Source organism: Abramis brama (assembly GCF_963993115.1).
Source record: "Abramis brama genome assembly, chromosome: 23".
NCBI lineage: Eukaryota > Metazoa > Chordata > Actinopteri > Cypriniformes > Leuciscidae > Abramis > Abramis brama.
This window is the reverse complement of record NC_139985.1, coordinates 20,713,615-20,740,799: the sequence shown is the minus strand read 5'-3', so window position 1 is coordinate 20,740,799 and position 27,185 is coordinate 20,713,615. Positions and strand designations below refer to the sequence as shown.

The following is a 27,185-nucleotide window of genomic DNA, read 5'->3' as shown; positions in this document are numbered from 1 at the left end:
AAAAACTACTGCATACATTTTTAGGTTGCTCAAGAAGTCTCACTTTTACTAGTTTCAGGGGAGAAAATGAAACCAATAGCAAAGAAGACCATGTACACGTTGCAAAGGAAGGGACAACCACTTATGAATTGCATAATAGGACCTGTTAAATGCCACCTGTTTCAAACAAGTTCAGATTTTGTTATATTCATTGTTTATTTCATATATATATATATATATATATATATATATATATATATATATATATATATATATATATACACAGTGAGGAAAATAAGTATTTGAACACCCTGCTATTTTGCAAGTTCTCCCACTTAGAAATCATGGAGGGGTCTGAAATTGTCATCGTAGGTGCATGTCCACTGTGAAAGACATAATCTAAAAAAAAAAATCCAGAAATCACAATGTATGATTTTTTTAACTATTTATTTGTATGATACAGCTGCAAATAAGTATTTGAACACCTGAGAAAATCAATGTTAATATTTGGTACAGTAGCCTTTGTTTGCAATTACAGAGGTCAAACGTTTCCTGTAGTTTTTCACCAGGTTTGCACACACTGCAGGAGGGATTTTGGCCCACTCCTCCACAGGGCTGTCGCTGAGAAACACGGAGTTTGAGCTCCCTCCAAAGATTCTCTATTAGGTTTAGGTCTGGAGACTGGCTAGGCCACACCAGAACCTTGATATGCTTCTTACAGAGCCACTCCTTGGTTATCCTGGCTGTGTGCTTCGGGTCATTGTCATGTTGGAAGACCCAGCCTCGACCCATCTTCAATGCTCTAACTGAGGGAAGGAGGTTGTTCCCCAAAATCTCGCAATACATGGCCCCGGTCATCCTCTCCTTAATACAGTGCAGTCGCCCTGTCCCATGTGCAGAAAAACACCCCCAAAGCATGATGCTACCACCCCCATGCTTCACAGTAGGGATGGTGTTCTTGGGATGGTACTCATCATTCTTCCTCCAAACACGTTTAGTGGAATTATGACCAAAAAGTTCTATTTTGGTCTCATCTGACCACATGACTTTCTCCCATGACTCCTCTGGATCATCTAAATGGTCATTGGCAAACTTAAGACGGGCCTTGACATGTGCTGGTTTAAGCAGGGGAACCTTCCGCGCCATGCATGATTTCAAACGATGACGTCTTAGTGTATTACCAACAGTAACCTTGGAAACGGTGGTCCCAGCTCTTTTCAGGTTATTGACCAGCTCCTCCCGTGTAGTTCTGGGCTGATTTCTCACCTTTCTTAGGATCATTGAGACCCCACGAGGTGAGATCTTGCATGGAGCCCCAGTCCGAGGGAGATTGACAGTCATGTTTAGCTTCTTCCATTTTCTAATGATTGCTCCAACAGTGGACCTTTTTTCACCAAGCTGCTTGGCAATTTCCCCGTAGCCCTTTCCAGCCTTGTGGAGGTGTACAATTTTGTCTCTAGTGTCTTTGGACAGCTCTTTGGTCTTGGCCATGTTAGTAGTTGGATTCTTACTGATTGTATGGGGTGGACAGGTGTCTTTATGCAGCTAACGACCTCAAACAGGTGCATCTAATTTAGGATAATAAATGGAGTGGAGGTGGACATTTTAAAGGCAGACTAACAGGTCTTTGAGGGTCAGAATTCTAGCTGATAGACAGGTGTTCAAATACTTATTTGCAGCTGTATCATACATCATTAAAAAATCATATATTGTGATTTCTGGATTTTTTTTTTTTAGATTATGTCTCTCACAGTGGACATGCACCTACGATGACAATTTCAGACCCCTCCATGATTTCCAAGTGGGAGAACTTGCAAAATAGCAGGTTGTTCAAATACTTATTTTCCTCACTGTATATATATATATATATATGACTTGTTTGAAACAGGTGGCATTTAACAGGTCAATTATGCAATTCATATGTGGATGTCCCTTCGAATCTTTGCAACGTGTACGTGATCATTGGGTCTTCTTTTCAGCATGAAAAGCATGTAAAGAGCGCTCCTTATATAATTACTAAAAAGCTGTCACTCATCTCAGTTCTTCGCGATCTCACAAAGTTATATACACTGCTCAAAAAAATTAAAGGAACACTTTGAAAACACATCAGATCTCAATGGGGAAAAATATCATGCTGGATATCTATACTAATATGGACTGGGTAATGTGTTATGAACGAAAGGATGCCACATTGTTTGATGGAAATGAAAATAATCAACCTACAGAGGATTGAATTCAAAGACACCCCGGAAATCTAAGTGAAAAAATTATGCAGTAGGCTTGTCAATTTTGCTGAAATTTCATTGCAGCTACTCAAAATGGTTCTCAGTAGTTTGTATGGCCCCCACGTGCTTGTATGCATGCCTGACAACGTCGGGACATGCTCCTAATGAGACGACGGATGGTGTCCTGGGGTATTTCCTCCCAGCGCATCACTGAGCTCCTGGACAGTCTGAGGTGCAACCAGGTGATGTCAGATGGACCGAAACACAATGTCCCAGAGGTGTTCTATTGGATGTAGGTCAGGTGAGCGTGGTGGCCCTTCAATGGTATCATTCCTTCATCCTCCAGGAACTGCCTGCATGCTCTCGCCACATGAGGCCGGGCATTGTTGTGCACCAGGAGGAACCCAGGACCCACTGCACCAGCATAGGGTCTGACAATGGATCCAAGGATTTCATCCCAATACCTAATGGCAGTCAGGGTGCCATTGTCTAGCCTGCAGAGGTCTGTGCGTCCCTCCATGGATATGCCTCCCCAGACCCTCACTGACCCACCACCAAACCGGTCATGCTGAACGATGTTACAGGCAGCATAACATTCTCCACGGCTTCTCCAGACCCTTTCCTGTCTGTCACGTGCTCAGGGTGAACCTGCTCTCATTTGTGAAAACCACAGGGCACCAGTGGCGGACCTACCAATTCTGGTGTTCAATGGGAAATGCCAATCGAGCTCCCTGGTGCTGGGCAGTGAGCACAGGGCCCACTAGAAGACGTCGGGCCCTCAGGCCACCCTCATGAAGTCTGTTTCTGATTGTTTGGTCAGAGACATTCACACCAGTGGCCTGCTCGAGGTCATTTTGTAGGGTTCTGGCAGTGCTCATCATGTTCCTCCTCGCACAAAGGAGCAGATACCGGTCCTGCTGATGGGTTAAGGACCTTCTACGGCCCTGTGCAGCTCTCCTAGAGTATCTGTCTGTCTTCCTGGAATCTCCTCCATGCTCTTGAGACTGTGCTGGGAGACACAGCAAACCTTCTGGCAATGGCACGTATTGATGAGCCATCCTGAAGGAGCTGGACTGCCTGCGCAACCTCTGTAGGGTCCAGGTATCGCCTCATGCTACCAGTAGTGACACTGACCCTAGCCAAATGCAAAACTGGTGAAAAACAGTCTGAAAAGATGAGTAGGGAAAAAATGTCAGTGGCCTCCACCTGTAAAACCATTCCTGTTTTGGGGGTTGTCTCACTGTTGCCCATCTAGTGCTCTCTATACTGCTCAATGGATATCTTATTTACATCGTATCTACACTTCGCTACACTGTAAAAAATGATCGTAATTTTAACGTTAAAAGACTGTAAAAATGCTACAGTGAAAAACTGTTAATTGGTTAACAGAAACTTTCCGTACTATTTACGGTAAATAACTGTGATAGATCTAACGGTACATTTAATGTAATTTTACTGTAACATACCGTTAAATTTACAGTTTTTGAAAGTGAAAAAACAACTCATTGTATAATTTACAGTGAAAAACCGTAAATTGACATTCCCACAATTCCCTGTGACACTTCACATTTGATGTATTTTTGTTGAAATAACTATGTTTGTTTCTTCATAGTTTTCTTCGTTTTTTCTAATCAGTTATGTACATTAGGGGTTTATGTTACATTTAATGTTGTTAAATTAATGTTTATTGCATTTTAAAAATTTCATGTGTTACCATGATGGTGTTTAATGTTTGTGTGAATGACACTGTGCAGCTTCTATATATATTAGTATTAACTTTCTTGTGGAAGAACTGCTTGTGTTGAGCTTTCATTGATCATGTGACTCTCATCACTGCTGTGATTGGTGGTTATCAGTGTACAAAACAGATATTAATATTTCAATAGGACGGTAAATTAACATTATATCATATTACTGAAATCCAATGTTAAATATACAGTTTTTTTCCGTAAAAACAACGGGAAGAAATTACCATTTTTTTTTACAGTATTTTTCCATTTTTTAACAGAAATTTTCTGGCGCCCCTGCTGCCAGAAAATTGCCGTTTTTTTACGTTTTTTTTTTTTTTACAGTGTAGTTATAATGAGAGGATTTGCGAGCATGCAGAACTTTAGAGTCAGCACTGGACAAAAACTCCAGCGTTTTCAGCAGTGAGTGGATTCTGACAAACTTAAAAACCTCTGATTGGTTCTTGTGTTCAAGAGATCAGTCTGTGAATGACTAAATTGCTCAATGCTACAAAAACACGTTGTAAACAGAAACCTTTGACGCTCTCCAGAACGTAAACACAAATACGCACTGGAGTGTTTACCAATATGATATTATTACAGTATTAACTGAGGGTGCTCTTGCTTTCGAGGGTCCTCTAGCACCCCTGTAGAACTGGGCCTGACTAAGGGTTTGTTTACACAACAACAATGTACTAAAAACTGAAATGTTTTTCCTTTGTATTTTTTCACAGACAAATGACTATCGATGTCAAAATGAACGCTGTTCACACGGATCCGCGGAAACAATTAAAAATGCTGTATTATTCATGTCAGGCCAGTAGTTAGTGGTGTCACTTTGTAAAAAAAAACTATGCACCTACAGACTGAACATGTAATACGCATGCGCATGACTTTCACAAAATCGTGGTCTTTACATAGAGCCGATATTGGTATTGTTTTCAAAAATAAATAATATTATGATTTTAAATAATTATTAAAATAAATAAATGAATATTCAATATGCAATAATCATGACATTTAAAAAAAGAAAGAAATGTGTCAAAAACACCACAAGGGATCAGTGATAGTTTTTACTAAGCCTTTAGAGGCCGCTCTCGTACTGTGTACTGATAGCAGACCCTTCTCTGCCGCTCCTGGAATGCAAATAGAATAAACTTTCGCTGTGGATTATTGCTGATAACAGAATTGGCTAAATCTATATTGACCGACCTCTAATTAGTGATTTGGGAACAAAGTAACCGATAAAATATCCAATGTTCACAAACTGATACAAACGTTCTTTAGAATTGTTGATTGTTAAATGAAGATGGACCATTTGGACTCACCTGATCAGCTGCAGCTTTCTGCACATTCTTCATCAGTGGCTGGATCACTTTTTCATCATAATCATCACCCAGTTCCCTAAGCTTAGAGGCTATTTTTGCAGGATCAAATGAATTCTCTACAAATGCACAAGCAAATAGATTTAAATTAATTTCTGAAATGTATCTGGCTATTGTTACAAAATATAACAAAATAATGACACGAGAGATAACATTTGTTAAGGAAGTTGTCATAATGGCTTTTTAATTATGTAACTATGGCATTTTAACTGCATTAAACATCAATAAAACAAACAAAATATACATTTCCTCCGAGGAGGCAAGGGAGGCAGTGTCTCCTCAAAAAAACTGGATGAGAACATAATCGATATTACAAAAATAAAACAGCGCAAATATTACAAAATGTAACATTAAAGGATTAGTTCACTTAAGAATGAACATTTCCTGATAATTTACTCACCCCGATGTCATCCAAGATGTTTATGTCTTTATTTCTTCAGTCAAAAAGAAATTAAGTTTTTTGAGGAAAACATTCCAGGATTTTTCTCTATATGGTGGACTTCAATGGCAACCAACGCATCAATCATGATGGTCCAAATTGCAGTTTCAATGCAGCTAAAAAGGGCTCTACACGATCCCGGCCGAGCAATAAGGGTCTTATCTAGAGAAACGATCTGCCATTTAAAAAATAATAATAATAATAATAATTTAAATGTATTTTTTTTAAAAATCTTTTTAACCACAAATGCTCACAAGCTCTGCGATGCGCCATGCATGACGTTATCACGTTGGAAAGGTCAATTGTAGACGAAAATATTGATCCAGTGTTTACAAAGCGATGTCGGACGATTTTGAAGTTGGAGGAGAAAAGTTTTTCGCCCTACCACTGTACTTTTGCGTGACCTTTCCAACGTGATTACGTGATGACCGATCGTTTTGCTAGATAAGACCCTTATTCCTCGGCTGGGATTATGTAGAGGCCTTTGAAGCTTCATACAAACTGCAATCTGGACCTTCAACTTATTGGTTGCCAATGAAGTCCACTATATGGAGAAAAATCCTGGAATGTTTTCCTCAAAAACCTTAATTTCTTTTCGACTGTAGAAAGAAAGACATGGACATCTTAGATCAGTGGTTCCCAACCTTTTTAGGCGACTGTACCCCCAAAACACTTTATCCTTCCTGAAGTACCCCTACAAGCGCATGTGATTGGTGTGTTTTTTGGATTTGGTGTAAGTTTGCACAGTGTAACATCTCATTTACCTGTAAATAATAATATTTTTACTTCCTATAATAACTCATACTTGTCTTCGTTCAATATTTGTATGACTTTTATTTTCACATCTTCACATGTCCAGACCAATTATACAAAAACAAAGATCACATTTTATATACATAGTAGCAGCCTACTCTAAATATGTTTAGACCTGTGTATGACACAAAAGGACTCACCAATTAATGAGAAACTTGACCCTGTCTCTCACTCATAAGCTTGGTCAGTCTTGAGGGCAGTGTGGCAACAGCAGCTATCAGGCTTTTCTCCAAGTTGAGTCTGTTCCTGTGCTTGGACTTGATTACGGCCATGGATGAAAATGTCACTTCACATAAATATGTAGATCCAAATGGCAGGAGTTCATTCAGTGCATGCTTCCCCAAATCAGGATATTCCTTCTCCACATCACACCAGAACTGTGACAGGTTTTTTTCTGAGTACCTCATCTTCAGTCCACGGTCTGAGGACACATCCAGCAGATTTTCCTGTAGTCTGGTTGGAATGTTGTTATCCGTACTTTCAGTCATGAAAGGATTACGGACCCAGTCAAGTTTGGCAAACTTGCTTTCAATATCAGGGAAGTAATGGTTGAACTCACTGTTGAGTCTGGATAAATGTGTGCTTACTAGTTGCACTATAGGAGCTCTGTCAACATCACCTGCAGAAAGGTAGCTGTTGAGCTGCTGGAAACAACTTGTGTCCCTATCTTCACATTTACTCTCCCACAGTTTGATCTTCTTCATGAATCCACACACTTTATCATACATGTTTAGGATGTGTGTGTCTTTACCCTGCAAAGTTAAATTCAGGTTGTTCAGTTTGCTAAAAAAATCAGCGAGATATGCAAGGCGGGCTACCCAGTCTGTGTTCTCCAACATAACAACAAGGGGATGTGAGTGTTCTGCCAGAAAAGCGCTTACTTCGTTGCGCAGCTCCAAAAGCCTCTGTAGTGCTTTCCCTTTCGATAACCAACGTACGTCGGTGTGAAGCAGTAGCTGTTGGTGCTCAGCGCCACTGTCATGACAGAGCCTTTCAAACAGTCTGTGATTCAGAGGACGCGATTCGACAAAGTTTATCACTTTCACTGCGTCATTCAAAACTTCATGTAACTCAGGACTCATTCTCTTACTGGCCAGTGCCTCTCTGTGGATGATACAGTGATTCCACTGAACGTCAGGGTTTACTTTCTTAATCTGCGCTATTAATCCTTTCACCCTCCCAGTCATTGATGCAGCACCATCCGTGCACACATGAATACAGGACTTCCAATCCAGATTGTGCTCTGAGAAAAAGGTGTCGTTAACGTGAAACACATCTTTACCGGTAGTGCTCCCCGTTAGCTTCTTGCAGAATAGAATGTGCTCGTTAATTTCAGAAATGTCTCTGTATCGCACAAACGCAATAAGCTGGGCTTCCCCGCTAACATCTGTTGATTCGTCCAACTGAAGCGCAAATGAACCAGACAGTTTTAACTTTTCCACTACTTGATCGACAATATCAATGGCCATGTCATCAATCCTACGGCACACTGTGTTATTGGACAATGGTACCGTTTTCAGTGCATCAGCTGCTTTCTTATCAATCATTGTTTCTGCAAGAATTACCGCAGCAGGCAAAATTAGCTCCTCAGCAACTGTAGGAGCCATGTTTTTCTTTAAGTTTTTCCCCCAACCACTGGAGGGTGGTGTTTTCATTGTTTGGGTGTTCTGCCTGTGGCCTGGGGTTATTTAAGGTCAACTGTTTGTCACTCAGGTGTTGGATGATTGAGGAGGCGAACAGTTTTTTACTGTGTTCAAATGACAGGCGTTTGTCTAAAAGGAAGACGAATAAATGTTCAACTTTTAACAATGAGAGTGTGATCATGAGCCTTATTGAATTCACGTAAGAAAGTAAGCTATCAGTCATCAACCGGTAGCATTTAGTGGTACTTAGTCGCTACAGCAACAGTAAATGGATTTTTGGATTTAGCCACAAGTAGCGACACAGCATATGAAGCCTCCAATGCTTTGGTTGACACGGCAGTCGCTTTCTTTAATTTTTCTTGACTTCCCTTAAATTCCGATAGTTTTCTTTGAAAAAACTCTGCTGTCTTACCGACACAGGAAAGATGTTTGGTATTTAGGTGTCGTTGTAAATGGGCTGGTTTCATGCTATTATTAGAGAGCACATCCCCGCAGAGGAAACACAGCGGCTGAGGCGGTTCAGTAGATGTGGACGTAAAACCGAAAACGACATACTGTTCATGAAATTGCCGGTACTTTGACTTATCAGCTTTCTTTCTTTTTTCCATTGGTTCACTTGAGCTGCCGCTAGCACAGCTGCTGCTTGGAGCGGCGCGTTTTTTTAGCCATTGATCCATAGCAAGCTAGTGTTTCTGTTTTACTCAAAGCTAGACTCTCTGCCTGTTGCTATGGTTACACTACCGCCCGGCAGCGAGCGCGCGGCCATGGACAAGCGAGCTGAGAATCAGTTGGCGGGAAGGACAGGGTGACTTAACTGAATGGTTTCCATATTATAACATGATTATTATAATGTTTTGAGAATCATCCCACGTACCCCCTGGGGACTGCTCACGTACCCCTAGGGGTACACGTACCCCCGGTTGGGAAACACTGTCTTAGATGACATGAGGGTGAGTAAATTATCAGGAAATTTTAGTTCTGAAGTGAACTAATCCTTTAAAAAGTGTAAAAGTCACTCGTTTTTCTGAAGTAACAGTGCCCAACAGCAACACTCGCAGGTAAAGTTATAGTGGGAGGCGGGCCTCTTATGTCACCATTGACTTAAAACAGACACCCTAATGCGTATGAAGAGTTTAGTAGGGGGTAATTGATAATGAATGGGGGAAAGTTATTATTATTATTATTATTAAAGTCACGTGAGAGGAGGCAATGCCTCCATCACTCTGATTGGATATGATTGGTTCGTGCGATAAATCCCACCTCTTTATTTCATGCACATTTTCATTGGCCTGCACTAAGTCTTATAATGGCAGTGGATTGCAACCAACAGATTGAAGCTCAAAAACGTGCATCCATCCATCGTTAACGAACGCCAAACGGCTCCTGTGGGTTAATAAAGGCCTTCTGAAGCAAGTCATCTTCATTTATATAGCGCTTTTAACAATGTAGATTGTTCCAAAGCAGCTTTACATTGATAATAGGAAATTAAAGTAAAGTGTTTTGGCTTTATAGCAGCTCTAGAATAAAGTTATTGTCCAGGTAAAGTTAGTTTGCAAAACAATATTTTTCTTACAAACTCATCGTCTTGCTTCAGAAGGCCTTTATTAACCCACAGGAGCCGTTTGGAGTTCGTTTATGATCAGTGTTGGGAGTAATGCGTTACAAAAGTAATGTATTACATAGGGGTGTGACGGTTAGTATATAACCGTGAGACCGACGGTTATAGTTGAACACCGTCATTACAACTCTATAACCGCCAAAACCGTGTTATTAAAATATTTTTTACAAACATTTTTTATCATAGAGAATGTTTAAATACTAATTAAAAACAATTGTTAACAGTCTGTGTTATTAATGGTCTACGTCGTTTCCAACTGTATTTGATTCTTTGCCAAGTACCCCCTGACCGACCGACCGCCAATCATTTGAGATAGAAATAAAAGCTATGATATAGTGATGTGCCATCATTATGAGATTTATTAAACAAATGAAAAACATTTGCAATAATAAACATTAGCAATGAACATTTGCAATCGGGAGACATGGTTTTTACCACTTAATGAAGTTTTGTTTTGTAAATCGTCAGACATGGTTTTTACCACTTAATTAAGTTTTGCTTTGTAGAAAACCTTTCTTTAAAGCGAATTTCGTTTTGTACAAATTGTATCTTAATTTTAATAAATGTTTCATCAACCATTTGCATGTATTTAATAAATAAAAAGGAGACATATATAGGAGACAATATAATAACCGTGACATTGAGGCGACGGCGCGCCGCGTTCACTTGCATTGCATTGTGAAGTAGAGCGCATCTCATCGTAAATGAATGAAACTCAGCGTATGCCTATGGCTCATACATTAGCATTAAATATCTTTGCTGCATCCTTTCTAGAACAGACAAGGGCTTTCTTGCGGCTCACATCAGCAGAGCACTGCATCGTCCATAGACCGCAACACGGATGGCAGGCGGGTGCGGCTTTGAAATCTGGTTAAAAAACGTTGGTGCGGATGATGAGTTTTGTGACGCGGTTGCGGAATAACTAATACCCCATCCGCGTATCTCTATTGATAACAACATTGAACACTACATAAATATAAATTTTATTCAAACTAAGTTGTCCTATAACAGACGAACGTCGCAAACCCCCCCCCCCCCCCGACGGTTATGTTACGAACCGTCACATTTGACTCACGTCATAACCGTCATCACCAATTCTGAAACCGGCACACCCCTAGTATTACAGTAACTTATTACTTTTTGTTGTAATGCAGTAGTGTAAGGCATTACTAATCAATTTTCAGTAATATTTTACTCGGTACATGTTCAGTAACGCATGCGTTACAACACACTTTTAGCCCAAAATTTAATTGTTCAAAAAATAAAATAAATAAATAAATAAATAAATAAATAAATAAATACAGCCAGACCGCGAGACATTAACGAATGAAAAATGCAAGTTATTACCTGTTCGTGGTCAGTCAATAGCCGCGTGCGTGTGGTGTCCAAGTTTGTAAATAATGACTAAATGACAGCTTCTGATATATTTGTAAGGCGATTTATTTCATTCATCTCCCTCTTGCTGGTGTACCTTTGTATTGTGTGACATACTGCAGTAAAAGCGTGTTTAGGGCAGGTTTTACAGGAGTGCCGCGATCATGATTTCGGTCTCTGTGTTCGCGCTGGCCAGTGGAAAAGCCGTTAATGGGAGAATATGGTAGAAGACTGTACATTCGCGGGATGGACGTATGCGCATTGCTCTGTTTGCTCTTCTGTGTTTTCTTTCTAACCAGAGAGCAGTCCGTTTTCTTTCGTTTTGAATTTTTCTGTTTAAAAGTAGACATGTCTGACTGTGAGTGAGGCAAGTAGACGCTGAGTTTCGGTTCATTTATGAGACGCCCGCGCCTCCGTATCCTGGTTATCTCTTGTCTACTTATATTTACTTCTTACTTATTAAATCCAGGCAATTGGTAGATGAATCATTGATTAAAATTAAGATACAATTAATACAAAACGAAATTCACTTTAAAGAAAGGCTTTGTGCTTTCTGTTTGAGGTCTCTGTGAAAGCTTAAGCAGTCTTTAGTGCCGCTTTCAGAGCGGTCGCGTCCGTTATGGAGAACTGACACGACCGTAACATCGTTTTTTCCTCATAAATGCGAACACGAAAAATAAAATAAAATAAAATAAAATAAACTAAAACGAATATATTATGTTCTGTGGAGAGCCAACCCTTCTTCATACGGTGGGTAGTATTAGGCCTACTTTTGGTTTGCTTAGTGCAATTCACAGAATTACTAAAAAATATTTTGCTATAACCTACCTAAAAGTTAAAGATTTTTTGTGTCACGCTATTTCCCTCATATTAAATATAAAATGCATGTGTGTATATTTTTCTAATGTCTGGACTCCTTTATTAAGGGAGCAGCCTATGGATGTATAAACAGACGTTTCAATATATTGGTATTAAATGCATTTTCTGAGAATTTATATTTCAAGTTTTTACTGGAAATGTCCAGTAAATTGCCCAATTTTAAATAATTTATTCTCAACTAGTTTTGTGGTGTAGGTCTACGTATTTTATAATGTTAATTTCAAATAATACTAAAAGTAATTTAAAGATGTGGTAGCTTTGGATCTGGACGTGTGGGGTGTGTCGTGATTCTGCCTTCTCACACCGCACACCGACACAGGTTCATGAATCTGAGTGTCGCGGTTTCATATCGCATATCTTTACAGCCCTAGTCATTTTAGAATGTTAAGTTCTACTTCTGTAGTAATTTTGGTTAAAGTAACTCAAAAGTAATACAGGAGTAATGTAACGCATTACAATTCTGAAACAGTAATATTGTAAGGTAAAGAATTACTTTTTAATAACAGTAACAAGTAATGTATAATGTATTACAGTTTGGAAGTAACTTGCACAACACTGTTTATGATGGATGGATGCACGTTTTTGAGCTTCAATCTGTTGGTTGCAATCCACTGCCATTATGAAACTTGGAAGAGCTAGGATATTTTGTAATATAACTCTGATTGATTCGTCTGAAAGAAGAAAGTCATATACACCTAGGATGGCTTGAGGGTGAGTAAATCATGGGCTATTTTCATTTTAAAGTGAACTAATCCTTTAATGGACTAATTAAAAAGTAAGTAAACAACTCAGCCATTTCACTGCTTTGTCACGTCAAAATCAAACTTGAAATGGGCTGAAAACATGATGACTGTGGGTTTTTTAACCCCCTGAGGTCGGCAAACGCGCGGGCGCGTTTTGCTGGATTTTCTTCACATTGTAGCACAATAAACTTAAATTACTCCGTCATTTGTGGTCACACAGAAAAAAAGAAATATGAAAAAACATACTTACAATCAGATCAAAACATTGTGCTTTTGCAAAATAAAGAAAATAAACAGGGTGTGTTTTCTGCCTCTCCGTCGCGGTGAACTTTTTTTTCTTGAGCACGTCTATAAACTGAAACAAAACTCAGCGAATACTTGTCACACACTTATGAGCCATATATCTTTATAAACATTTAAGTGTGTACTTTTAAATGATCGGATTTAAACTGAAAACAAATATTCTCTGTTTAAGTAATTTGTATAAAACCAACAAGATGTCCAGTTTCTCAAACGCTTGCTCATTATTTTTAATTTGACCACGCGCTCAAAAGAGATTCACATGCAAATCTCCACATGGAACGCTCGCGCTCATTACCTCAAAAAACAAAACACCACACTTCATAAGTCTCTGCTTTTCGTCGAGTTTGGAAGACACGCAGTGAGCTTACATTGGATTTACCTCAGAAGAAGAAGAAGAACGCGATTTAAAGACAAGAAAGATGAGATAAGGTAAGAAATTCTTAATTTTTAGTTTATGTTATTGTTGCAGAAACTTCACATTGCAGTTGAACTGTTGCTAGATATATGGTGAATATTATAATATTTAGACCCGTGTTTACTGTTAAATACTGTGTTTGTGGATATCTGCTCAAACGTAGATATGTATAATATGTTAACCATAATGTTTCATATTTTGGAGCGCGCTCTGCGTTTGAATGTTTTATATTTTGGAGCACACTGTGCGTTTGAATGTAACATATTTTCGAGCGCGCTCTGCGTTTAAATGCAACATATTTTCGAGCGCGCTCTGCCTTTGAAAAGCAAAACGCACCAAACAGTACATTAGGCAACAAACATTAGGCAAACATATGTTTTTACTCCATTCTCATTTAATATCATCATAACGAATGGAAACATTTGAAGTAACATATGATAATCAATATATTTTTTTCTAGTAGTTGTCACTGAAGTGATCCGTTTGAAAGATTTATAGGCTGCTAAAGGTTATTGTTATTATTATTTTATGTAGCACTGAGCGTAGCCTATGCCTACAAGGCACAACAAACCTGGTGTTCATTATTGTTGGAAACATTTGTGTGTGTATTCTGTGAATTTTAAAAAGCAATTTTAACCAGAAAAAAAAACAAACAAACATTTTAACCGTGCAGCCCTCTCTTGATATCAGCATGTTTACAGTTTTTTTTTTTTTTTTTTTTTTTTTTTGTTATACAGGGACCAGATGCCACTGAGTCCTGCTGACTTCAACATTCACATGAGCATGAACATGGTAAAGTGAAAATCAAACACCTTGGAAATGAAAGGTATGTACAATGTTTTTAGGAATGGCACAAAGGACTCTGTCTTTGGATTATTGTTTTCAATAATGTGCTTTTTTGTCATTTGTTTTGTATCTTTGGATTATGTTGTGTTGTAAATAAATCCAAACAATCAAAAAGCCATTATTTTTTAAATCTCCTCATTCTTTGTGCAAGGTTGCTCAGAATGATAGGGCCTGATAGCTCCTAATAGGGCCATTAGGGGTGGGTCTTTGTCTTTCTCAGGTGTGAAAACAATACATACTAATGATGTGATCACGCCTCCTCGCATAAAGCTTTCTTACACAAAACACGTCTTACAAATTTTTAATCAATATATTGTCTTATCTGAATGAGCAGTCAGGATGATTTTCACAAAGTTTTGGAGCAAATATTCTAGGCTACGTGATACAATTTTCAAAAGTCTTGTGAAGAAATAATCAGTATGGGTTTCATGGCCTTATTTCAGTGACAATTTGTTTTTGTATTTTCACAAACCACGCATAAATGTCATTATCTCAAAACTACAAACTTTTACATACATGCTGCTGACATATCATTGTAGCAGATTATTGTTTGTGCTAAATACAGTGTAATCAGACTTTAGCCATGAAAATGTCACAAGTAACAGAAATAAGCACAAATGTCAGAGCATGTCAGAACACCTCCAGGGCCAGAAAACAGCTCAGACCCCAGAGGGTTAATGAGCAATCAGCTCAGCTTGGTGAAATTAAAGGTACATCTTCATGTCTGTGACCAGTGTGTACAAGCTTGATGACTATTAACTATTAGTCACTATTAAGTTGACTATTAAAAATAAAAGCTGAACATTAGTTCAAACAACAAATAATATACATTGTTTAAAATGTTACTGCTTTTAGCTATTTTGGAATTAAATGTAAAAATGCGTAAAAACACTAACTTGATAATATTTCTACTTGGTTTTAATTAAAAAAAAAGAAAGAAATTTACAGTTATTGCAAACAATACAAAATAGAATTGTATTTGGTCTCTTTTTTATGTAATATTTGTGTAACCAGGAAAATTAAGTGTAACGGACATAAATTTATATTTGATATTTGATATACAGTATATAAAAAATGTGAGGACTTTGCCTCCTCATTTTAAAACTCCATCGTACACCACTGATATGTGTTTGTTTGCACATTTTTCTGTAATTAATCGTGATTAATCGCACCTAACATTAAAGTTTATAATATATTTTTATCTTGTAATACTTTCACATTAAATCGCCTAAATAATGTAGAAACAACATAAAGATACTGTTTTATGCATTTATGCAATCCAGCGAGCTTTCACTTGCAGAGAGCAGCCTCTGTAGCGTAGTGGATTGCGTACGAGGCAGTACTTTCTCTTTGCTTTTAACGACAGGAGTCCGAGTCCGAGGTCAGAACATATTCCTCTCTCTCCTTTTCAGTTGTTTTGTATTATTCTATTGGGGCATGACTTTTACAAATCTGCAACTGTCTGGTTAACTAGCAGGAAATGCTTTATGCATAATGCTTTTTAACTGAGTATTAAGCTTTAATACATGTAACAGCTCAGCTAAACTTACTTGTTTATTACAGTGGCTGTGGGTCGGTTTTTATTGTTGATTAAAAAAAGATTTCCCATACAAACATGTTTGTTTTACTTGTTTGCATATAGGCTATTGCCTACTTGCTGCATGCCTTGAGCATAATATAGTGTAATGTATAGGTAAAGTACATTTCAATTTCCCCTGCTTTGATCTTTGCCTAACATGTAAGCAATATGATGTCGTGTTCCAATATATATATATTTTTTAAACTCTGCTGATGCATTAATTTCTCCCTTACAGCAAGGAATGCTGCTGAATAAAAAATAAATAAATAAACCACATTGTAGGTCACAGCAAATACACAAGGATTTTCTTGTAGCCTATTTCCTGACATTACAGCTGTTCTTTGTGTGCTCCTAAATACAATTTCTAGCAGGGAGGTGTGCTAGGCTATACACTCACCTAAAGGATTATTAGGAACACCATACTAATACTGTGTTTGACCCCCTTTCGCCTTCAGAACTGCCTTAATTCTATGTGGCATTGATTCAACAAGGTGCTGAAAGCATTCTTTAGAAATCTTGGCCCATATTGATAGGATAGCATCTTGCAGTTGATGGAGATTTGTGGGATGCACATCCAGGGCACGAAGCTCCCTTTCCACCATATCCCAAAGATGCTCTATTGGGTTCAGATCTGGTGACTGTGGGGGCCATTTTAGTACAGTGAACTCATTGTCATGTTCAAGAAACCAATTTGAAATGATTCGAGCTTTGTGACATGGTGCATTATCCTGCTGGAAGTAGCCATCAGAGGATGGGTACATGGTGGTCATAAAGGGATGGACATGGTCAGAAATAATGCTCAGGTAGGCCGTGGCATTTAAACGATGCCCAATTGGCGCTAAGGGGCCTAAAGTGTGCCAAGAAAACATCCCCCACACCATTACACCACCACCACCAGCCTGCACAGTGGTAACAAGGCATGATGGATCCATGTTCTCATTCTGTTTACGCCAAATTCTGACTCTACCATCTGAATGTCTCAACAGAAATCGAGACTCATCAGACCAGGCAACACTTTTCCAGTCTTCAACTGTCCAATTTTGGTGAGCTCGTGCAAATTGTAGCCTCTTTTTCCTATTTGTAGTGGAGATGAGTGGTACCCGGTGGGGTCTTCTGCTGTTGTAGCCCATCCACCTTCAAGGTTGTGCGTGTTGTGGCTTCACAAATGCTTTGCTGCATACCTCGGTTGTAATGAGTGGTTATTTCAGTCAAAGTTGCTCTTCTATCAGCTTGAATCAGTCGGCCCATTCTCCTCTGACCTCTAGCATCAACAAGGCATTTTCGCCCACAGGACTGCCGCATACTGGATGTTTTTCCCTTTTCACACCATTCTTTGTAAACCCTAGAAATGGTTGTGCGTGAAAATCCCAGTAACTGAGCAGATTGTGAAATACTCAGATTTTCACTTTTTTCTGGATTTAATAAGAGAAAATTACGCGTCATCCAATCTTTTATATCTTTAACACACTCTGTCAATTTGGATAATTTAGCGTTTTCATCCGGCCGTGATGAAATATATATTTGAGTGTCATCAGCATAACAATGGAAACTAATTCCATGTTTCCTTATAATATTTCCAAGTGGCAGCATATATATTGAGAATAACAGAGGGCCCAACACAGATCCCTGCGGCACTCCATAGTTTACTGGAATTATGATAGATTTTTCTCCATTTAAATAGACAAAATGGTAGCGGTCTGATAAGTATGATCTAAACCAGCTTAATGCTTGTCCTTGAACACCAGTATAATTTTGTAGTCGATCTAAGAGTATTGTATGATCTATAGTATCGAACGCAGCACTTAGATCAAGTAAAACTAGTATTGAGATGCAGCCTTGGTCAGAAGCTAAGAGTAAATCATTTGTGATTTTAACGAGCGCAGTTTCAGTGCTATGATGCGGTCTGAATCCTGACTGAAACTTTTCATAGATATCATTTTCTTGCAAGAAAGAGCCCAGTTGAGTGGACACAACTTTTTCTAGTATTTTAGACATAAAAGGTAGATTTGAAATGGGTCTATAATTTGCTAGATTATTATGATCTAATTGTGGTTTCTTAATGAGAGGTTTTATAACTGCCAGTTTAAATGTTCTTGGAACATGACCTAAAGATAAAGACGAGTTAATAATATTGAGGAGAGGCTCTTCCACTACAGGTAACACTTCCTTCAGTAGTTTAGTTGGTATAGGATCTAATAAACATGTTGTTGTTTTAGATGAAGTGATAAGTTTATTTAACTCTTTTTGTTCTATAGTTGTAAAGCACTGTAATTGTTCTTGCGGGGGGATAATTGAGGCTGAATTATAAGGTGCGATTGAGGATTGAACGTTTACAATTGTGGTTCTGATGTTTTCTATTTTCTCAGTGAAGAAGTTCATGAAATCATTACTACTAAACTGTAACGGGATATTTTGTTCGGGTGACGTCTGTTTATTTGTTAGTCTAGCCACGGTGTTAAATAAAAACCTAGGATTGTTTTGGTTGTTTTCTATTAGTTTGCGGAGGTGCTCAGCCCTGGCCGCTTTTAGGGCCTTTTTATAACGTGACATACTGTCTTTCCACGCGATTCTAAAGACCTCTAAATTAGTTTGTTTCCATTTACGCTCTAAATTACGGGTTTCTCTCTTTAGAACATGCGTAGTATTATTGTACCATGGTGCTTTAATTTTCTCTCTGACCTTTTTTAATCTAATGGGTGCAACAACATCCAATGTTCTAGAGAGAATGGTGCTCATAGTGCTAGTTAGTTCTTCTAGTTCATCTGTTTGTTTGGGTTCAGGCAGCAGCTGAGACAGATTAGATAAGCAATTTGAGAAATTATCTATGGTGGATGGAAGGATTGTTCTGCCTGGTCGATAACGCGGCGCCGCATGACATATTACAGCAGTACGTAATATGCAAGTTACCAAGTAATGGTCAGTGACATCATCACTTTGTGGAATGATATCTATATCGGTTGGATCGGTTCCATATGATATAATTAAATCGAGTGTGTGATTAAGACGATGAGTTGGTCCGGTGACGTTTTGCTTGACCCCAAATGAATTTAATAAATCTATAAACGCAGCCCCTAACGCATCATTTGAATTATCTACGTGTATGTTAAAATCTCCAACAATTAATGCTTTATCTACATTGACCAATAGATCTGAGAGAAAATCTGCAAACTCTTTTAGGAAATCAGCGTAAGGCCCAGGCGGTCTATATACGGTAGCCAAGGCTAGAGATAATATGGATTTTTTTCTAACATCTAAGAGCGTAACATTTAGTACAAGTATTTCAAACGAAATAAACGTATAACCCGTTTTCTGAGTAACATTGAGAATATCTCTATAGACCGCAGCAACACCGCCGCCACGACCAATCAGACGGGGTTCGTGCTTATAGGAGTATCCTGATGGAGTAGACTCATTTAGAGCGAAATAATCATTAGGTTTAAGCCAAGTTTCAGTAAGGCAAAGTACATCGAAGCTATTATCTGTGACTATTTCATTTACAATAACTGCCTTAGGTGTGAGTGATCTAAAGTTTAGAAGACCTAGCTTTAGAAATTGTTTTTGATTACTAATAGCAACATTTTCTGGTTTAATAACAATTAGATTTTTTCTAGATCCTGCAGTAGATTTATTATTTGATCTCACTAAACGAGGAATAGACACAGTTTCTATGCAATGTTCTACACTATTTATATCAGTTAATTTGGTGCAGCAGAGACTATGATTTGGACTTTTGGTTACTAGTCAAAAGGTATTTAACATTTTGGAGATGTTATCTGACAGAAGATCCGATCCGAATCTGCTTGGGTGTAAGCCATCAGCACGGTAAAGCCTAGGACGCTCCCAAAACAGATTCCAATTATTTACAAAGAGCAGTTTCTGCTCATTGCACCATGATATTAACCATTCATTTAGCGCAAATAATCTACTAAACTTTTCATGACCTAGTCGGTACGTGGGAAGCGGTCCTGACACAATGATCGTTATATCAGGCGATGTGCTGCGTACCGTATCGATCAGATTCCTGAAGTCTTTCTTCAGAACCTCTGTCTGTCGCAGCCTGATGTCGGCCCCTCCCGCGTGCAGGACCACAGTTCCGACGCGCTCGTTCAGAATCTCGGGAACGTGAGCAGCGATTTCAGAAACACGAGCACCAGGAAAGCAGTGACTATGCACCTTACTTTTATTTAACGTAGCGTGTACGTGTCGAACGATGGAATCACCGATGATCACAGCATCGCGTTCTGTTTCGCGAAGAGGGGAGAAGCGGTTTTGTGTGGATATCTCGAAAACCGGGAGGGTCGGAGAGAGTTTTCTTAGTCTAGACCTGACTCGCGTCTTCCGCTGCGGAAATATCCAGGCTTCGTGGTGGCATGTTGGAGCCGGCGTAAACGAGACCATAGCTGATCGCGGCCTCGACGCTCGTGACCGATGCTGAGTAACGCACGGAGTAGACGAGGTCGGAGTCAGCGGGTTAGTAACGTTAATCACTGATTTGTGTGCATCGGCGCGTGATGTTTCAAGAGCTAACCGCCGATCTATCAGCTCGGCCTGTCTCACTAAAAGGTCGTGGATCTGTTTCTCAACAGCTTCCAGCTCAGACTGTACCGCGTGTAGCTCAAATGTGTCCTCACCTGCACCAAAAGGTAGATTACTTACATCTGATATATTCGCCATTTTAACAGATGGACAGTAAGTTAAGTTAGCAACGACGCTACCAGTGATGCTATCAATATTAATACTAATTTATGGCTTAAGTCTTGGATATAATCCGTCTTTTTAGTGGTACGGGTGTGGAGTAGACGCACGATAGGCGAAAAAAAATGTTTGTTTATAAATGAGTGCGGAGAAGACGCGTTCAGCCGTGATCCACGGACGTAACCTGTAAGAGTATCCAGCGTTGGATCACTAGGCTTGAGACACGTCTGCTCAACAGTCCGCGTTGTAACTATGAGGTGAGGAAAAATAGAAAATGTTCGTTGTAAGTGAGTTTAAAGAGAAATCAAGAATTATAAATCAATCGATGGAGCTCCAAAGACAACAACGCGTTCAGACGCGACGCATGCGCATTCGAAACAGGAAGTTCAGGAGACAGGAAGTTCAGATGATGCTGCATTAACGGGGCGGCAGTGGCTCAGTGGTTCATGTAGGTTGTCTACAAACCGAAAGGTTGGTGGTTCAATCCCCGGTTCCACCTGACCAAGTGTCGAGGTGTCCATGAGCAAGACACCTAACCCCAGCTGCTCCCGACGAGCTGGATGGCGCCTTGCATGGCTGACACCGCCGTCGGTGTGTGAATGGGTGAATGTGAGGCTATGTAAAACACTTTGGTGGCCATAGGTCTGTGAAAGCGCTATATAAATGCAGTCCATTTACCATTTTAATGAGAAATTGAACAGGTGTTCCGAATAATCCTTTAGGTGAGTGTATATTTCAGTTCAATCAGAAGAATAATCAATACTGTCGAACTTCCAGATTCTATTTATCACCTTAAACGCCATCCTTTGACCAGAAAACGCTGTCAATTGCGGCGCTCTTTATCAGCTAAAATGGCGTCCATTACAGTGCTTTAACTGAAAAGAAAACGCCGTCAATTGTAAGGCTGAGCAATTTTATCGATTCCGCGATATAAATCGATATTTTTTCTCCCAAGAAAGTATAGATTTTTAAGCCGCGAGTATCGATACATAAGTCCCATTCAAATCCCCCGTGTTTACCCCCGTTCGCGTTGCAGGAAGACCGATTTGGTCAGCCAGCCGCTAGTGTCACTGTAGTGTACCCGTACTAACTTTACACAGACGCCGACGTCTACCTCTTCCTGTTTATGGAGTCAGAGTGAGGAGATTCAAGAAAATGGCGGCGAATATAAATCCAGCACCTTCATGCTTAAAAGCAGATGTGTGGGAGCACTTTGGGTTTAAAAAGAAGGAGGAAAGCGACGACTTAGACAAAAGCATTGCGGTTTGCAAGCTGTGTGACACAAACGTGAAATACTCTGGAAATACAACCAACCTACGAGCCCATCTAAAACATCACCACCCAGACAAGGTAATGCTAACGGAGGACCCCAAGAAGCTGCTTCCGCGTGACACAAAACAAACCATGCTGGACATCGATGGCGGTTGTTCCCACTAGGGATGTTAACCGATGACCGTTTGACCGATGGTTGACCGATAACCGATCAAAGTTGTCGGTAGTCTGTAAAAAAAAAAAAAAAGTGATCTCTAAATTAGGCTATTATAGACAGTGGACTAAACACTACTACAGTAAGCCATCTCATTCCACGATCTTTTTGTGTGAAGTGAACAAATCCCTCACACTCAATTTTTCATAACTCGCCTGTTTGTACTTTTGGCGCGAGGTCACAGCGTTTGGGTTCGCGCGCTCAAGGTTTGCGAAAAGTAAAGGCTACAGGCTAAAACACTCAAGGTTAGAGCCAGGGCAGATGACAGGATGAAGCGTGCAAAGAAAAGTAGTGTGGGACCATTTCACCAAAAAGAATGACACAGATGTAAGTTGCAACTTGTGTGATACAGTGCTTAAATACAGTAGTAGCACACCATCTATCCGCATAAGATGGGCTTAGATTTGGAAATACATTACATCTACATTTCAGTGGTAACAGATAAGGTGATGATGATAATCATCTTTCTTTATTATTGTTAGCACTAACAAGTTACCTCAAACTAAAGCGGCGTCTTTTCGGAGCTGTCATTTTCTTAAATGAGCCGCGGCAATGTTTCAAATGAGCTTCTAACGCTAGACAAACGCCTTTATTTTCAACGCGATCACCTTGTACCCAAACCATTTCAAAACTAAGGAGCCATTTGTCCTCCGATTACATACAAGCTCCTTGGCGCCGTGTTTGCGGGACTGTAGGGGATTAAAAAAAAAAAAAAAAAAGTGACGTGAGTGGAAGGGCGGCGGTGTGTGTGTGTGACTGGCGGCGGTGTGAACGTACAGTGAGCTGGAGGCAGAGCGGCAGAGAGATGCGACAGAGTTACGAAATTGCAGGCGCGGCTCGAAATGGCTATTATTTCAAATAGCGTAGCATATTTTAAACTAATCGGTTAACCGGTTTCAACCGGCTAATGAGGCTCGGTGGTCGGTCAAGAATTTTTTTCGTTTTCGCCATCCCTAGTTCCCACAAGTTTCCATCTGCTTCACCAAGGTCGCAGAAAATTACAGAGTCCATTGCCTACTTTATTTGTCAGGATTTGAGACCGTATTCGGTGGTGGAAAACGCCGGCTTTAGGCACATGGTGAACGCGATGGAGCCCCGCTATCCTATTCCAACCCGCGAACACCTCACCAAGGTTTGCATTCCCAGGCTGTACGCTCAGACAAGGGCACACGTCAAAGCCTCCCTGACCAGCGCAGAGAGAGTTGCCCTGATGTGTGACGGCTGGACCTCGCGCACAACTGAAGCATATGTCACTATCACGACCCACTTTATCAACGAGGAATGGGAGCTTGTTACGTATGTTTTACAAACCAGGGACATGCCCGAGAGCCACACCGGACACAACCTGGCAGAACATCTGAAAAAGGCCCTCGCAGAGTGGGGAATCACAGAAAAGATCCAGTAATCGTCACTGACAATGCGTCAAATATGACAATCGCAGCTGAGAAGGCAGCATTCACACTTCATGTCAAATGCTATGCTCACACACTAAATCTGGCTGCACAACATGCCCTCAAAATCACAGCAGTTGCACGCCTGCTGGGAAGGGTGAGACGCATAGTGAATATCTTCAGATGGAGCACCACAGCCAACCACATGCTGAAAGAGAAACAGAGGCTTCTACGACTACCAGAGCACAAGCTGATGACGGATGTGGTTACCAGGTTAGTGTGTGGTTACTTTTCAATAGTTTATTTTGTTTTTTATTACTAATTTGTTTTGTCATTTATGTAAAGCAGCATTCTGTGCATCCATGCTGTGAAGTGTGAAGGGCGCTATAGGTCTATAAATAAAGTATATTTATTTTATTTAACTACAGGTGGAATAGTGCGCATGACATGTTGGAAAGATTCCTGGAGCAACAACCGGCCATCTGCACAGCCCTGCTCTCGAGTGAAGTCAGGAAGAACGAGAAGGATCTGTGCACACTGACTGAGTCGGACGTGACAACAGCTGAAGAAGTAGTCAGCGTGCTGAAGCCCATGAAGGAGGCTACACAGTACATGTCCAAGGAGAAGACCCCCACACTGTCAGTCGTCGCACCCCTCCAGGGCACACTGATCAACGGACTGAAACCGATCGAAGGTGAATCTGCAGTCATAAAATAGATGAAGGCTGCCATGGCTGGGGATCTTCAGAAGAGGTACATTGACCTCAAGGCAACTCTCCATGCATGTTCAGCGATGGAAATCTCATTGCAACCACCACCGTATAATTCAAAGATTTTAAATTGCAGTGACAGATCTGAGAAGTTGCAAACGCCTAATTGTTGTTGTACTGCAAAGTGCAAATATGTACAACAAATTTGTGTCTGTCACTGTCATTCTCTTCAAATGCTATTGAAGTTAGAAACATGTATACCAATGTCGTATGTGTCTTTAGAGACGGTCCCTAAATTTGAGAATATCAAATGTCCAATGTCAAGCCAACTTTATGCCAGTATTTCACTGGGAAACTTTGCGTATGTTCATCTGAGTCCATCTGTATGCCTGTAGCCTATATAGTATAGCCTACATTCCCAATAAGGTAAGAGTTTGGTCTTTTATGTCACTGAATTAGTCCATTTAGCTACGTTAATCATTTTATATGTCCCGACGGCAGGGGAATCCTAGAGTATGATGTGCAAATCAAACTCGCGTGTTTACCGAGGCCTCGACCAGAGTCCACTTAGGTCGGTAAACACGCGGGTTTGATTTGAACATCATAGGGCATCATAGGGTTCCCAACATCATAGGGTTTTTGTAGGGCACCACTGACATATTTATTGACCGGACTAAGACCTTGCCTTGTCAGGTCTGGGAGGAAGGTTTTGAGGGCCAGAAAAACCGCCATCATCTCCAGGCAGTTGATATGCAGCCGTTTTTCCATGCTCGACCAGGAGCCGGAAGACGGCCTGCCCTCGCACAGAGCTCCCCAACCCGTGTTGTAAGCGTCAGCAGTAACCACCTTCCTCCTCGGGACCAACCCCATGTTTACTCCAGTCCAGTATAGGCCTGTCACGATAACAAATTTTACTGGACGATAAATTGTCCAAGAAATTATTGCGATAAACGATAATATTGTCGTTCGAGACCATTTTCATCTAATATAATGATAATGGCATAATAATGCAGGTACACCTTTTCAAAGATCTATAAACTTTTATTTCTTAAGAATATTAAACATTGAAAACGGAAAAACATTTTAAACATCCACAAAAAATGAACAAAACAACCAAAAACAATAAAAATTCACTTGAATAAATACCAAAAACAATAAATAAAATGGATGTAAACAAAATTGCACTTCAAAAAATATTAAACATTAGGCTCAGACATAAATAGTGATACATTCCATAACAGGCAAAACTGCCGGTTAGGACCTTTGTAAACAAATAAAAAAAGCCTCAACAGGATACCACAGCATTTTGCACTGTCCTCCTGTTACTTTGTCGACTAAACAAACGCCCGAGTGATTGTGTAATTTACTGTCGGGAAGACGGAGACGCGCTTTATTGCGTGTATATGCTACGCACTGAAAATACTTGGTTAGGATTAGGGGTGAGGAGTGAGTGCGTATTACACGCCATAAAGTGCGTATCATATGCACGCAAAAACTATTTTTGCCGTATAAATGGCACGAGAAATAACATTCGTGTTATAGATACGCATTTTTATGAGATCGGGCTCGCTGTCGCGTTTTGCTTTGAAACCAATTCCATCTTTTTCTTTTTTTTTTTCTCCAACTCACTACTAGCGTCTTCTCTCTCTCCCGGCAGGCGCCGCAAGCAGTCCAAAGACCATGTGACTGACAAGCGCCGCGGCGCCACCTCCCCACACAAAGACCATGCATCTGACAAGAGAGTTCACTCCTCCTATACGCTAAGGAACCGAGAGTGGAGAGAGAGAGACGACGAAAACAAACAAGCATGCAAATGGAATTATCGCGGCCGGAAAAATTATCGAGCTAATTTTTTTTTATCGTGTGATTAATTGATTTATTGATTATCGCGACAGGCCTAGTCCAGTAACGGCTGGGGTCCTTCCAAGGGGCCAGGGCTCTGATGCAGCCATGGTTCACCTTGTTGCAAAGGCGACCTGATAGTTTAAGTATTACAGGCTGTGTCTCGCACTAAGGCGGGAGAACAGTACCTGTTACAGCATAGAGATTAAATGGGTAACGCTTGACCGAGCTGAGGTGTGGCATTCGGCTCTACTTCGGCACCTGTTTTGTTGCTGAGCCGCGGAACATGAGCACAGCGAGGCGAGACTCTGACAAGTGACTCGCTCATTGGCGTGGAGTTGTAAAACAACTGCCAGCGAAAGATCCTATTTATAAAGGGATATACTCAATGAGTCTCATCTGATAGCCACAGGTAGAGACATAATTTTCCATGGTAGAGCCATCAGCGCTATGCTTGCTCTAGCAGTGGAGGCAGTACTGAGGAATCCCAGGGAGAGCGTCAGTCTTCAATGAACGCGGCCTGCGGGGGCGAGCCCAGCAAGCGACACGAGAATATGCTCATCTGTCTCATCTGATAGGGAATCCCCTTGCTGCAGGGAGAGTGAGACACGCAGGATAGACCGGCGTGAGCTCACTAAGTCCTGTTCACTCAGCCCTATGGATCCATCGTTTCTTCGTCTCATGCTTGAGAGAAAGAGAATGGCAGAGAACGAGGGGAGGAGCTGTGAACACAGCGAGGCGAAACTTGTGCTCTCTTTGTGAGAGCGTCCGTCTTCAATGAATGCGGCTTGCAGAGGTGGACCCGGTAAGCGACGCGCTCAGAGGTGCAGCATTTTGAAACAAACGCCGGCGAAAAGATGCTCTTTTAGAGAAATAAGCTCTGTTATACTCACCTGATAGTTGCAGGGGAGGAGCGTCATTCTCAGCCGCCGAGTCAGCAGAGAGAACAGAAAATAGTAAGCCCATAGTAATCGCCGGATAGCCGCAGAGGAACGGTGAAACAGCTGTAGCAGTGCCGAGTCAGCTGGCTGGGGAGCACACCAATCAGTTGGGCTGCTTGCCGCTGTAGTCTGCTTGATTCAGCTTGTTACGCT

General features: G+C 40.5%; 1 protein-coding gene across 1 annotated transcript in view; it reads right to left on the bottom strand.

The window, feature by feature from the left end:
* LOC311074503 (bcl-2-like protein 15) overlaps positions 1-27,185 on the bottom strand; it is a 39,683-nt gene that overhangs the window by 6,997 nt on the left and 5,501 nt on the right. The window contains exon 2 of the mRNA XM_084101173.1: positions 5,260-5,375. Coding sequence (XP_083957299.1) covers positions 5,260-5,375 — 116 coding nt within the window. The remainder of the gene's footprint in view (positions 1-5,259; positions 5,376-27,185) is intronic.